The following is a 15,396-nucleotide window of genomic DNA, read 5'->3' on the forward strand; positions in this document are numbered from 1 at the left end:
CGTTGAATAAACTTTTTTATACTGAAATATAAGAATTACAGCAGTAGAATTTTAAAAAATAAGTAGCAACATTTGAAAACAGGTACGGAGTGTAATATAACAACCCTAATTATTGGAAACGGCACATTTATGTGTTAATATTTCAATTCTAATAACATTTGTCTGTACAGTATATTGTGTGTACCTTGCTATACGATATGGTTGCTGTAATGTATTTTTAAAAAATCTATTTAAACATAATATTCTTATTCTCCCATTCCCACCCATTGCAATTCCCATCGCCAGATGTGGAAATAGCTATGCTTCCACCTGCAGACTTAAAAGCACCAATTTAATTTCAGTGACAGTCGAGGATACAGAAAACATATTAATGTTAGCGCCACAAAATAATCAGTCGTAACACTTTACTCTCTGAAGTGCTCTTATTGTGAAATGCACACCTTCAAAGCGTGTCATCGTCAGTGTGTTATATTTTGAAGTGATTCCCGGAAGTGCTCATTTATCGAATTGGTTGACAGCGCTAAGCAGGAATGGCGGCTATGGTCAGCAGAGGAAGGAACCAAAAGAGCCCGAAACTTTACTTCTAACGGCCCTGCTGAGGATTTTTATCTTTGGCGAAACGCACGAGCCCCTCTCTTGTAGCTGTCGAAAGGGCGGTAACGTGCTTTGACGTGAGATACTTGAGGTCGACTTGCTTGTTAGCCCTCATCGTTAGTGGCCGCCGATTTAGATTGAAGGTAGCTGCTAGCTCGCTCGCACCACTAGCCAGCTGTTGGCTCCTTGGCTTGGCTGGCCCAACAAGTTAACTAAGTGAATAACTGTATTAAAACGCTCGTTATTTATCGATAAATGGTGATCGCCTTTCCTTATCAACAGCTAGTGTTTGGCGACTCTAGAGAGAGTGGTGCTCACAGGACACAAACTTGTCATTGCGACTTGAGAACATAATTAGTGCTAATCTTGACGCTAGCTCCAAAGCTAGCTAAGTTGTGATCCTGAAGTATCGCCCATTTTCGATCCTGCCCCAGCTACTGACTCGGTGGGGCTAATCAACAGCCCGCTGTCTGCTTTCAAGGGGGCATAAGCAGTACGATGGAAAGTCTAACATTAAGCGATGTCGAGCAGAAATATTACTCGGATTTGTTCGTTTACTGCGACACGGACAACACCAAAAAAGTGGCTTCTTATGGGAGAGTTCTTGACCTTTTCCGGGCGGCCCAGCTACCTAGCGAAGTTGTCCTACAGGTAAGCTAACAGTGTTAAGTGATCAGTTTGGAACGATGATTGTTCTTTTGAAAATATGTCTTACCAAAGAAGATTGATGCTATTTTCAAAAACTTGAGTGACTGTCAGAGCTGAGCTGTCAGTGCGTTAGCCTGAATAGTTAGCAGCGCTGCGCATTAAGAGACACACCTTCTTCTGGCTAATGTTAGCTGCTCATGCACAGTTCATTCACTCCAGCTGTCAATATGCGTTGTATTATACATTTTATATAATGATAAGGTGTTTTCTCTTCAGATAGGAACCTAACTATACACAGGAAATCATAACAACTGCCCAGTTTTTCCTGCCCTCTTAATTTTTTCATCTATATTTTCCTTTCATCTTGTGATGTTTATATATTGAAAGTAATCCGGACATCTTCAGTTACATGCATAGCAACTGTTTTACATGGCTGCATTATGGTAATATATTGGAAATGTGTGCTAGGAGGTAGTGACTGTTTCCAGGTTGTTTCTATACACAAGTGTGTATTTTGGTGTTTTAGTCAAGGGGAGCAAATTGACTACTAAATTTGAGAATGAAGAAGGTGCTCTGTAAGACTCATAAACCGAAGTGTCAAAAGTGGGAGAATAAGTAGCTTAAAACAGATTTTTAAGGGTTTTATTGACAGATAAAATGAATTCCACTTGACGGACCAGATGGACACTGGCTGAATCACTAATGGTCGGATCATCTTGTATCATAAAGGAAGACGGTTTTTCCCGTAAGGACTGTAATCTATTTGTGGCCGGAGGTGACGAAAGGAAGTAATTGAGAAGAGCGATACGCGCTCCCCAAAAGTCTCCTGAGTTGCTTTTTTGAAAAAGAGTATCTGGAGCAGTGGTCTCCAACCTTTTTTCTTGTGAGAGCTACTTCTACTAAGTGAAAATGACCGAGAGCTACTCATTTATTTTCATAGCTTATTTTAACCCAAACAAACTGAATATGCTTGCTTTACCACAACATCAACAAAATGATGGTGTCCACAACTCGCATTTTGTATTTCAGAAGGCATTTCTTTCTGGTGTTCTCACATTATCAACTAAAATCCTAAATGAAAAGTAGGCTTGCGGGGCCCTTATGTGGTTGTGGGGGGATACCACTGATCTAGAGGGATCTGATTACTCGTTAAATATAGCAACAAAGTCACTAAGTTGGTAACAAGGATCCCTCCTGCTCTGTAGTCTTATTCTCTGGCCGACCAGGTGTGTTATAATGTTTATGAGCGAGGGCAAACAAGTAATGCCAAATGTATTTGTGGTGCTCCAAATGTATTTGTGGCAACCCGCTACAAATAAATGAACATATGGGAAACACTGGAAGAGCTAGTTGAACCTTTGGGTTATGAGTATGTCCTGAAAGTCAACTCCCAAACCTTCAACATGTTTGATGAATTTCCCTGCTGTGGGATTAATAAAGTACTACTACTACTAACCAATTCATTTATCAACAGGCAATAGTAACCCCAGCATTCAGGGAGGGCTGTGATCTTTATGCAGGTCAATGCTCACATCAAAGGTGTTACTTCACTGCTCGGCCAGTGAGGAATCAACTGTGAGGTTTTCTCAAATGTGAGATTTGTTTGGGAGCCTGTGATTGATGCTTCAGCAAAAATTGGCTGTCAACTGACCGAGAAACTGACCAGCTTCTTTGATGGAAAGCTCATGGCAGTTGTTGAAAGAACGGTGGCTACAGTGGTCACTGAATATTTTTCAAAGGCCAAAATGTTATGTAGGGGTCATTTTAAGCTACTTTTACAGACAGTTTGAAAAACATGTGTTTGTAATTTAGGTGCATCATTGCGCTGACTAATATGTCGCCTAGTAATTGTGCACACTCGGAAAGATAAAGCTCACATTTTCTTTATTCAACAATCGAGTTAGAGGCAAAGTATAATTTTGGATCAACGAACTGAATTTGGTCTTTAATAAAGAGGAGTGATTTGCCTTATGATTGTGCACAAGCTGCATTGAGGTTTATACATCACAGCGTATCACAAGTAAACCCCAAGATGCCATGTGATTAGGTAATCAATAAATCAATTAACAGCACTATTAATAAAAATTAAGTCAATAATTTTTCCGGCCTCTATATATTGATGTGTGTTTGTTTTCCTCCTCTTTCTGCCAAACAGGCTGGATGACAAGAGGGTTCACTCTGTGCATCTGTCGCAATACCTGGGTGCGTTGGTTCTATAGTGGAATGAACGGAGTGAGTGAACCCTCCTGTCAGTCATTCAGTCTCTTTTCTCCCAGCGGGGAGAGGCGGGGCACTAGCAAGTGTGCACTCGCTAGCTGTGTGTGTCGTATTGCTTTTGATACAGTGTACTCGCATGATTATGCCAGATTGCATTAATGAAAAAGTTGTCTCAAAATGTTGGTGATAATATCGTTTATCGTCAATAATTTGCCAGAGCGACGTGACAATGTGGAGCACTGCCAGCATTTTTTTTTCATTTATACAGTTGTACCCTGGCTAAAGGGTGCTAAACTTTGGTTTATGAGCTGCTTGTTACTGACAGGCATAGCCATGGACAGCTATTTGGGGGTTTGTGTCAATGTGATGATTACTGAAGACTAGAATGGGTCTAAATAGCATCAGCAGCGCGCTAGCTAGTCACAGGGAAAGATTTTCAACACATCAGCAAAACATACGTACATTATAGCGATGTAATTTATCAAAATGCGATTAATCGTGATTAAATATTTTAATCCATTGACAGCCCTAGTATAAATGCAACACCTCAAATAGACGAGTCTGTCTATACCGTATACAGTAGGTGTGTCACAAGCTCTCGCAAGATGAAAACAGGACAAGATTACTCATTCCGAAAAAAAACCCAGTCGTGTGGGCACCAGGACTGGGACGATAATAAATTAACTAACCACACAATAAATATATTGCATGTGCATGCGTGTCTGTTTTTCTCGTGTCACGTGAAGTGAGTGTCTTGTGACACCTCTAATACACAGCCTCTCATATTCTCCCTGAGAAGGTTACAGTACATGTTGGAACTCATGTTTCCCACTGTGAACCGCATCTCCCCAATGCCGGAAACATTTATGCAGCCCCAGACCATGACGCTCCCACCCCCGATCCAGACTACAGGCAACACACTATTATGCACTTGTGATGCCAGCTATTTAGATCGTTAATGGCTGTGTGTTGTCATTTTCAGAGGATAGTATATCTGCTAAACAAGCTGTACACTGACTACTCTATAAATCCAGTCCCAGCTTTGAGAGTTCCTTTGTGTATGTACATCTTAGGCCCAACATACACCTGGTACTTTCTGCAATAGAGTACATACTGTAAAACCCTGAGGCAACTATATAAGGAAATATTGGGATCTGGATTGTGCTCCTCTCAAATTCCGGCATCTGTACAGAGATTACTATCAAATAATAACTCATGTTGCAGTCACATCACACATTGTGCTATGAGTGTTGAAGCAGCGCATTCTTGTGACTTCTTGGCTCTCAGCGGTATTTGCACTTGATGAGTCAGCATCCTTTTTCAAGGTCAAACCGTGTAGTGGAAAAAAATGAAGCAGTGTAGCACCAGTTTACTTGAAAATGTACATTGATTTAAACTGCAAGAAACAGCTGGTGTCTTGGTTGGACAGACTGACTAAAATGACTTGCACTGTTTGTCCACACTTGATTAGAAAAAAAAAAAAATCTTGTCAGCAAAACAACTGTGGCAGGCCTTAGGAGCCTCATGTTCTTGTTGTGGACCGTCATTAGGTATACCGACGCAGTCTTAATGAAATGCAGCAAGGTTTTTTCCTGTTTGCTTTCAAATTCTGCTCATCTGTCTTGAAATCTTCACGGTGGATCTAATAAGTACTATGTTGTTGACTCAGTAATGGGTCAGGTTTCAATACAATGTTTTATCTCTCCTTGTGTGTGTTTGTTTTTAGATCACAGAGCTGTGCGGAGCCACTCGACTGGGTCATTTTGGCCGCAGCCAATTCTACATTGCTCTGAAGCTCATTGCCATCGCCCAGTCTGGCCTGCCTCTCAGAGTGGAAAGTCTCAACTCAGGTGAATTTATTATTGTGGTTGTAGTTTGTATTGGTCAATCATACTGTATGTGTTACTAATATTTACTTGATTTAGTTATATGAAGAGGTAAACCATGACAAACACTTCTCATTGTGATGCAGTGTAGTTCTACAACACACAAAAAACATATTACTATTCATATGCAAGTAAATCAAAACGGCATTATCTTTCTAAAGGTAGAGCATTGGATTCTATACAGTTTGGCAGCTTTTGAGTTTATATAGCCAGTCTATATAGTTTTTATATGGGCAGTTATAACAGTAACGCCTCCAATGTTGAACTTTTATGTTTGTCGTTGATGTGACTTCTTTAAAGAAGTACATGTATATGCATGGAAAAAGTCTAGAGTAAGCATTTGGCCTGAGATGTTGCAATATGCACACCCTGAAATGATTTCACAATGTGATAAGGAAGCGTGTGATGGATGTTCGATGTGTTTGCGTTTGCAGTCAAGGACCTTCCGCTACCCAGGTTTGTGGTGGGGAAGAACGAGGCGGAAGCGAGACATGTTGCGCTGTACCAAGACCCTGACAGCCAGGGGTTGTACCCTGCCTCTGCCACTGCATTAATACCCAGACCTCCAGGCAGGGGTCACCAAAACAAGAAAGTCCCACCCTCAGCCAGCACCCATCCTGTGCATGAGACCATTCAGCAGATGGCACCCAGCATAGAAACACAGGTGTGTATGTGTAGCGTATGTGTTTTATGATCTTCGGCTTTGATGTTGTTTTTTTGTTTTTTTTTTGCCACCTGAAGTAAACAAAGGACACCATGGATACTAAGGGATGCACACTGAAATGATGTTTTCATGTGGCTTGTCTCTTGTAGCAGGCAGAACCGACATCCCCTGTGGTCTCCCCTCACCAGTCCCCACCCGCCTCCCCCCCTTCGTGGAGGAAACACAAACGGCAGCACAGTGGCGGAAACGCAGAAAGACCACCAGTGGTGGCAACAACGGGAGCTGTGTGGACACAGTTCCGAGATCCACAAACTGGTAATACAAGCAAAGAATAAAATAAGTGGCTTAAAAAGAAGATAAACTCTTAATGTTATTAACTCTATTGATTATGTATGTTTCAGCTTCAGTAACAGGTGATGGGATATGGTTGTCGCACTCACCCCCTCTGCCAGGACAGGAAAGTTGGGTCAGTTTCACAGCTGACACGCCACCATCCAGCACGCTCCCGGCAGTGCACCCCTCGTCAGTGCAGGTGGCAAAGCATTTTTTGTGGTTGTTGGGATTATGTAACTATAATATTATTTTAAAGGGATAGTTTGGATTTTTTGACATGAAGTTGTATAACATCCCCATCAACACAGCACACCGCACGTGGTCTCCTAAGTCTAGTTCTGGTCGGACTTCGGTGATGAAGAACGTAGCTCCGCTTAGTTGCTGTGGCCATTTAAGTAAAGACTTGGGCTTCTCAAAACAACGTGTATGTGATGAAGACACTTGCATCTTCTTCCACTGTGGAACACATACATAAACAAGATGTGTGCGGCGCTCCGTCGTGGAAGAATGGCATTAATGCGAATGTGTTCATCCCATACACATGAATGCACAGGCGACAGTGCGCAGGGTTATGGCGGGAGACAATATAACGCTGAGCGTTTTGTGAGGTTAGATTTTTTTGAGGAGGCAGTTTTGTGACGCAAATGTATTACTCTTTTGAACTAATATTGTTTTGAGAAGCCAAACTCTTTACTTAAATGGACCCAGTAACTAACCCGAACGAAATCCGACCAGAACTGGTCTGAGGAGACCAAGTGGGGGGAGGTCGCTGTTAATGGACGACAACGCTGATGGGGATGTCATTCAACTTCATGTCAAAAAATCCAAACTATCCCTTTAATGACATCAAAAGTGAATTAATTACTTTCATTCCTAGAATCCAAACAAAAAGTTCAATATGACTAAATACCCCCGTTTTTGTGCTTCATAGGAGAGCACAACGGTACGAACAGTGGCCTCAGCAGCAGCGACCAATGAGATCCAGCGACAGTCCAGCGGTTATGACGATCCATGGAAGATAACAGACGAACAGAGACAGTATTATATCAACCAGTTCAAAACCATCCAGCCAGACCTTACTGGATTCATACCTGGTATGCAAAAAAAACAAAAACAAACAGTTAATAGATCGTTATAGATTAATAGATAATTTCCTGTCTGTTACTCTGTATTGCAGGCTCAGCAGCAAAAGAGTTCTTTACCAAATCCAAACTACCCATTTTAGAGTTGTCACACATTTGGTGAGTCTGCAGATTTTTTGTGTGTCTTTCTATCAGAAGTTATGATCTGTACTGTTTCCAGTGGGACAGTGCAATAGGGAGTTAGACACGCTGCTGTGTCAATTTTTTTAACAGTGAGTCGTCACAGCGAGATTGAATTGGAAACATGATATACTTTTCTCAAACAAAGCTTGTCTTGTAATAGACAGAAAGTATGCACAGTACAGATTGTGTCTCCATTGTTGTCATTTGTTAAGTGCCAGATTCTTTGTTGCCCTAGTCTTAGGCAGCTTACACTTTGTTGTGCCAGTATAGTTTCACACTTTACGCAGTTAGTGTCATCCTGCGGACATATAATGCAGTGGAAGCACACGCCAGGTAAGGGTTGGGTGTTCCAAATGTAATTGTGACAAACTGTATTGCTTACTGCTCATGTGATGTCATCATTGGAGTGCACCCATGTGGTTGCGCCCACTGTTAAGTCTACCTAATTGCTATGGCGTCACAATGGTATCACTGTAATAAGTATCTCAGTACATTATGCCAAAGGATAAGTCTTTTAGTGAAAAGTCCATTAACACTCCTCTTTGTCAGACTGATTTATAGCTACATAATGGAATCAGCCATTAAGTGGCAGAAAAGTACAATATAAAAGTACAAAATAATTGTTTTGTTTTAACCGTTGTGCTTTTGTGTGTGGCTCCAGGGAGCTTTCCGACTTTGACAAAGACGGAGCGCTAACTCTTGATGAATTCTGTGCTGCCTTCCACCTGGTGGTAGCCAGGAAGAACGGCTATGACCTCCCAGAGAAGCTGCCGGAGAGCTTGATGCCAAAGCTGATTGACCTAGATGACTCAGCAGGTTGGCAGCTTCATGCTTCTTATTTCACTTGTTTTCCTTTTCTTCGCCACACCAAACCTCAACTGTGCTCTACATTAATTATACAATCAATTCATTAGCATTGGCTGTTTGATATTCAGCATACAGATATTCACATTCTGTGTCAGAGCAGCAAGACTTCCTTTTTTGTTGCAAGCAATTCACAGAACCTATCACAGCTGTATTGAATTAAGCCGCGCCATATTTGTGGTCCGCAGAAGTCCCCGAACCGACAGCTGACGTCGGGTTCTCTGCCTCCCCCGCAGAGGTGACGCCCAACAAGTCTCCCTCCATGCCTTCGCTCAACCAGGCCTGGCCGGAGATGAACCAGACGAATGAGGTTCCTGCATGCACACAACACGTTTACTTCCATAAGTACATTTGAATCACCTCATTTCTCTTGGTTCCTTTTAACCATCCATTGATTGGCATTGAATCTTGGTTGTTAGTATGATCTGTGACTGTTGTGCTTCCTTTTCTACTATGGCTGGCGGTGCCACTACATTATTTTGCCTCTATGCCTGCTGATGATCTCACTTTGTCTCTGGATGACTGATTATGCCACAGCCTCGCTAGTGCCTTGGACTGATGATGATGAATGTGTGATGTCACTGCACTGGCTGACTGACTTTTTTTTTTTTTTCTTCTTTTCACTGTCCGTCTGTCTCCTTGCAGCAATGGGAGACGTTTAGCGAGCGCTCCTCCAGCTCACAAACTCTGACCCAATTTGACTCTAACATTGCACCAGCTGACCCTGTAAGTCAATCACTTAGCATGCATGATTTCACCATTAATGGAACAGACATTAACCCACCCTGAAATTCTCTGCATTGTTCTCCCTCTATTTACCTGCCTGTGCCTGGGCATGAGGTTCTTTGGCAGTCAGCAGTGCTCTGATTTTTATGAAACATCATCTTTTTGTACTGTGACATTAGCCCCTTAATCTTTCCATACGTTACAAATTTCACATGGCTGGCTGCATCAGTTGTGGTCTAAAGTGTAGACAAACATTTTTTGTTTTCATGCTTGCCAAGCAGGGGTAACACGGGAAACTACAAATAATATGTTGCAATGACATTCAATTCAGTTCAGACATTCTTCAAGGCCTCAGTCCCCATTTGGATCATCACCAAATTGTATTCCTTTATAGATACCCACCTCCTCTGATGCTTTCTCAGATTAATGCATTAAGTCCTTGGCTGAAGTAATGATATCCCTAGCACAACAAATCATTTTTATAGAGGAAAGCTCTCTATCTCCTTTGACAATTTTGTCTCCTCGTCTTTTTACTGCAGGACACAGCAATTGTCCACCCAGTTCCCATCCGGATGACCCCCAGTAAGATTCACATGCAGGAGATGGAGCTGAAGAGGACTGGCAGTGGTGAGTCATCACAAACTGACTTCATAATAAATCTTTAATTAAATGAAACTGTCTTTAAAACAGTTATTTTTTTGTTTTTTATGTGATTTGCATTTAATATAATGAAAAACATTGTGTTATGCAATGAGTTTGCAATAAGACCCTCAAAGGGGCCATTTGTGACATCATAGTGTTTTCTGAATAATAACCGTAGCATTCCCAATCCATAGAACACAACCACCCAACCAGTCCACTGTTGACCAAACCCCCAGAAGTGTTAGAAGAAACCAAAGTACCTGCCACCATGAAGTTTGTATCCGCAAAAGCTGTAGGTTAGTAAATATCCGCATTATGGCATCCTGTAATTAAATATTCTCTGTTGTATGATAAAATACATTTCAGCAAATGTGGTAAAGTGGTGGTAAAATAGTTTTTGCCTCCTTTGAAGGTGATGGTTACAGCAGTTCTGACTCCTTTGCCTCAGACCAGGAGCCAACTGCAAGACAAAGGCAACTATTACCTGCTTTTTTTATTGCATCTCATCAGATTGTTGTTTGTTTTGCTTCTATAGGATCCTAACACATGTTGTTCTTCAATAGGAACCTTAGCCTTGTTTTTCAGTGATTTTGCAGCTGATAAATGTGTAAGTCTTGGTGGAGGTCTGCGCTCTCTGAAGGCTCTTATGTTATGTCTGTGTTCAGGTCACAATCGGGTGCATCTCCCGAGGCTCTAAAAGTTGTGGCCCCGCCTCCTCCTCCGCCCCGCCCTCACCCCTCGCACTCCCGCTCCTCATCTCTGGACATGAACCGCACCTTTGCCGCCACCTCTGCCGCAGGACAGCAACCATCCGCTGCCATCGCTTTCCCGCCTGCCGTGCCTCCGCGACCGCTTCCCACACAGGTGAGACAAAAAGCAAGATCTAAACTCACCACTCACTTATTCACTCAGAAACGCAGACCCATCACGTGCTTGTCTCCTCTCCAAAGTCATCAGCACCGCACACGGGCCAGCGCACCGAGGCTGAGGGTGCACCGGGAGCGGGGACCACTCTCTCCGCTACGTCTCCCCAGCAAATCCCCCAGCAACCCAATTTTGCAGACTTCAGTCATTTTCAAGCCTTTGCTGCATCTGAGCAGCCTTCCAGTCTGCCAGAAGCGGACAAGCACAGTGATCCTGGACAGGTAAGTACTTGCGTAGTACTACTACTACTACTACTACTACTACGACTACCAAGACTACTACGACTACTACTACGACTAGTATAATATTGAATTGAGTATAAGCTGACTCTGAATACAGCCATCCCCCGTTTATCTTGGTTAATTGATTCCAGACTCGACTGCGATAAGTTACTTTCCACGAAGTAGGATTTAGTATTAATAAAGTGAATATTTTTTTTTGTAGTTATGACAGATAAAAACCCATTTATTATCTTCTAAATACAGTGTTGTATTAGGTTAATATAGTAGATATAATCAGAGAAAATAAGACTTTATTCATAAGACTCACACATTAGCAGTTCCTTGTTCTTTTTTCTGGACAGCGTTCTTCCAGCGGTGGCTATTGTCTCATCAATGTATTGTAATGGCGGCTTTAAATGGCTTTACACTCGTATTACCCACAATAGTAGACATAAGAAGAGTAAACGAGCCATTTAAGACGTGAATAAAACTCCTGCTAGGGGACCTTAGTGGTGGGTGAACGCATGAGTGGAGGACAGGAAGTGATGTTGGAGGTTCAGAGTTGAGTTTTAGCTTGTTGTGAGTTATGGCCCCAACAGTAGCTCATGTTGTTATGATTATTTTATTATTATTATTATTATTATTATTATTATTATTGTGCTTGCTTTGAGATAATTTAAACCTGCAGTGTGATCATGTCTGGTGCTTGTCTCACTGAACAATTCCTGACACCTAGTGGCCAATGTAGAATACTACCTTCACAATTTGAAAAAACCTTGTATTTGTATTTTAGTTCGTTTAGCCATTTTTATGCTGGAAAATGCATAATTTAGGCCAAGAATAAATATGTAGGCCACATTCAACCATGAAACAACGATCATTTATTATTTTGTGAAATAGCGCTACATTGTGATGGCGCGGTGTTTGAACTGTGATGTAGCGAGGGGCGACTGTATTAGACAACCACTTGTTTTCAAGACCTGTTTGTTTGACAGAAGGAAAAGGTCTGACTAGCTTGGGGAAAGGACGTTTATCGCCACATCTGTCTTTAGGGAATAAATATTGCCTTATAGACGGGTCTACACAGTAATAAGCTTTTTAGGCTAAGGGCCGAGTTTGACATGTTTGTTGGTCTATTGCAGAGCGACAAGCCATCAGAAGGAGCAGGGCCCTTGCGGACAGTCAAGAGTGACGGCCAGGCTGACGAAAGACCTTCCACCATAGTTAACTCGGTGTGTGATTTTTCCAGTATTTTAGTACATAACAGTTGTACCGAAGAAGCATTGTTAACATTTTTACAGCTAATAGACATACAAAACCTCCTGTTGGTTTTATTTTCATATCCAGACCAAGGGTTCGTCTGGCCCTTTAGCCCCTCCCCCTAAGCCTATACGTCGGAGGTTGAAGTCTGAGGATGAGTTGCGGCCCGAAGACGAGCAGCACGGGCCACAAAAGTCTAATGTCATAGCTGCGGTCCTGGCCACTCAGCCATCCATCCCCAGGTAGGCAAAGCTTCCTTAAATAGTGGTGAAATGTGTTGGCTTCTCCAGATATGTCTCGAATAGGTGTTTGTGTTGTGTTAACAGGTCAGTAGGGAAGGATAAAAAGGCAATACAAGCATCAATAAGAAGAAACAAGGAGACCAACACTGTGTTGGCACGACTAAACAGTGAACTGCAACAACAGTTGAAGGTACCACACACACACACACACACACAGAGTAATGTGTGCATTTGCAAATACATATACTCAAATTGCATACAAATGCACACCTCAGCAAAGGGAAACTTGGATTGAAAAGTCATGATAAGTAAGGCTATACAGTACTATTCCACTCCAGCTCCATCTGCTGGATCTGTTTGGCCACTGCACCTGTAGGCTCAAGTGCAAGTGGATTATAACAGCACATGTGACACCCATAATCCTGCTCACAAACCAACAAATGGTGACCAAAAAAGGTAAAATCCCTCCTGTCCTGTGATTTCCCAGGATCTGCTGGAAGAGAGAATATCGTTGGAGGTTCAGTTGGAGCAGCTCAGACCTTTCTCTCATCTTTAACCAACACCAATGAGGTGCTTGTAGTTTCTCCAAAGTAAAGGCTGTGCCCTTGGCGGGACCCTGCCCCGAACCTCCCCTTATGTTCACTCCCTCCCATCCGCAGTGTGCACCATGTTAAAACCCACCTTTTATCTGGTGGGAAGAACCGGCAGCACAGTCTGGCTGTAGTGCGGGAGAAGAAAAGACAACATGGCGGGGGTTGTATTCTTCAATGTGGCACTTTTTAATGTCTAAAGAGAGATGGCCGACAGCCTAGTGGGGAAGCAGTGTTGGACATTTGGCTGCAGCTCTGAGTTCAGTCTGAAGACAACTGCTGATGAATGACTGCGTGTGTTTGTGTGTCAGATTTTGTCTGTTTTTGTGTCTGACTGGACGGAAGCACCAGCGTTGTCAGCAACAAAACAAGACTACACCAAACTCTTTCAGTCAAATCTGGTTGTTACACAATGACGTCCTGTAAAAAAAATGCACAAAACTGGACAGTTGCAAATAAATACTGTAGTAGGATCACATCTGATCACAATCAATAAAATAAATTGTACTGGTTTCTTGCTTTTACCACTAAAGAGCCGATCTTTGTCTGATTTGAGTTTGGTGTGGTTAGACATACAGGTCTGACGTGTGTGAGCGCTCTGGTCATCCAATCGCCTTCCTCTGCATCATTTACCGCCACCTAAAGTGTGTTTGTGTGTGTGTGTGTGTCTGAATGGCCTCAAACTTATGCCAAATGACTGAAGTATCACTCTGCTGTGTCACTTCTGTTTCCCTTCATGCTTATTTCCTCTCTATCCAAAACATCAGGAGCACCCTTTCTTTTAAGCCTCTTGAACGCAGCTTTATGCTCCAATCTCCTTTTATGGAAAGAAAGTTTTTAAGTGTATTCCAGCTACAGGAGACGGCACTTATGAAGGACTGTGTTGCCCATCAGTGCACACACACACACACACACCTGCACAGATCCAGAGTTGATATTTTCCAATCATGCGTCAGGACTGTGGGCACTATGCAAGTACGGGCGATACATCTCCACAGCTGGGCTATAAATAGTAGCAACTGTGTCTTTTTGCGTCTTCGATCTTCCAGCTACACAATCTGCTGTATATGCTTCAAGGGGGAAGCAGTTACACATCAGTGTTTTTTCAGCCTAAATTTGTTTGAAATGAATCTTAACACGACTAAAGACCGGTCACCAGAACCTGAATGACCCGACTGCACTTTGAACCTCTTTTATTGTCTTTCTTTTAAGCTGTTTATTTAAAAAGGGGGCGGGATGAACGACTCAACTGGAAAGATTAAGGTCTTTGTGCCGTCCCAAAGTAGCCTCTCTGGTTTGGTTAATTCCTCATTTTTATTATTTCTGTCTGTTTGTGAATGGCCTTACTCTTAACTCTTCCGGAGTTGAGGTTCCATGGTGACTGACTGACCACCTCCTTGTTGCATCAAGGCTCGCCTTCGTTTTGTGTCTTCTGTTGAGGATGATTATGTACTTGGGCTCTGTCTCTGTATGTACGTATGTATGGTTGTGTGTGTGTTACAGTGTTGCCAGGCCTGGAACTAACACCATTTAAAAACCCACATGGGCTGGATATTCCCGATTTGTTTGCTCCCAAATGGCAATCCAGGCAGAAGCAATCCAAACAAACAGGAATCTTTGATGGGATTTTGAATGCTATTTGCTCCCAGATTTGTGTTGTATATTGAATATGACACACCCTTTTTTTGGACTTGTGTAAATTTGCGGTAAATGCTGACTAACAGCAAAATAATATTCTATTTAATTCCTTCTCTCTTGGCTGTGGGATCCTAGATGTTTAAACTGCATGGATGTACTGTATCTCTGCAGAGTTGACTAGCAGCTGTGTGATTTTTACACAAAAATAAAAATGGCACAATATTTTAACAAGTGTGCTTTGCTACCTTGACTTTGTGGGCTCATGACAGCGTTACTGAGCTATTAAATGTGTTATTTCAAATGATTTTGTTTTATAATAGGATGCTGCTCAGTTTTGGCTGACACTATGTGCTAGTCAGTGCCGCCCCTCCCTATGTGCAGTACACTCGCTAGTACACAATGACTTTCTACAGCTTGTGTATTGCTTTTAATGTGAGTGCGACGTCATTCTTCTTGCTCAACAGACAATAAAATGCATAGAAATGTCATACGGGAGGCACTTGCAGTACCGCTGCGTCCTGAAGAGGTGGGGGCGTGAGTGAGCTGGAAGGTGCTTGTCTCTGACGTCATTGGCTTCCATAGAAGAAAAGCCAGCGGTTTTTTTCCTTTTTGCTATCACTAGCTAGCAGAAAATAAAATGCATTCAATATATTTTTATGTTCTACTGAATGAATGAATGAAT

General features: G+C 42.3%; 1 protein-coding gene across 2 annotated transcripts; it reads left to right on the forward strand.

The window, feature by feature from the left end:
- The first annotated feature begins 511 nt into the window (after window positions 1–511).
- Window positions 512–14,945, forward strand: reps1 (RALBP1 associated Eps domain containing 1). 2 transcript variants are annotated; one of them, XM_054762648.1, is made up of 19 exons: window positions 512–1,245; window positions 5,186–5,309; window positions 5,780–6,009; window positions 6,159–6,324; window positions 6,411–6,541; window positions 7,274–7,436; window positions 7,520–7,583; window positions 8,269–8,423; window positions 8,660–8,781; window positions 9,117–9,197; window positions 9,737–9,824; window positions 10,034–10,135; window positions 10,252–10,312; window positions 10,505–10,703; window positions 10,790–10,984; window positions 12,127–12,216; window positions 12,332–12,486; window positions 12,571–12,676; window positions 12,974–14,945. In XM_054762648.1, exons 1-19 carry the CDS (start codon window positions 1,093–1,095, stop codon window positions 13,040–13,042), a joined length of 2,454 nt encoding a protein of 817 aa, XP_054618623.1. In that variant the 5' UTR covers window positions 512–1,092; the 3' UTR covers window positions 13,043–14,945. The 2 variants fall into 2 exon arrangements, with proteins under 2 accessions (XP_054618623.1, XP_054618624.1); XM_054762649.1 differs by lacking the exon at window positions 9,117–9,197.
- Window positions 14,946–15,396: the final 451 nt, after the last annotated feature.

This window comes from Dunckerocampus dactyliophorus, chromosome 19 (assembly GCF_027744805.1).
Source record: "Dunckerocampus dactyliophorus isolate RoL2022-P2 chromosome 19, RoL_Ddac_1.1, whole genome shotgun sequence".
NCBI classification, from domain to species: domain Eukaryota; kingdom Metazoa; phylum Chordata; class Actinopteri; order Syngnathiformes; family Syngnathidae; genus Dunckerocampus; species Dunckerocampus dactyliophorus.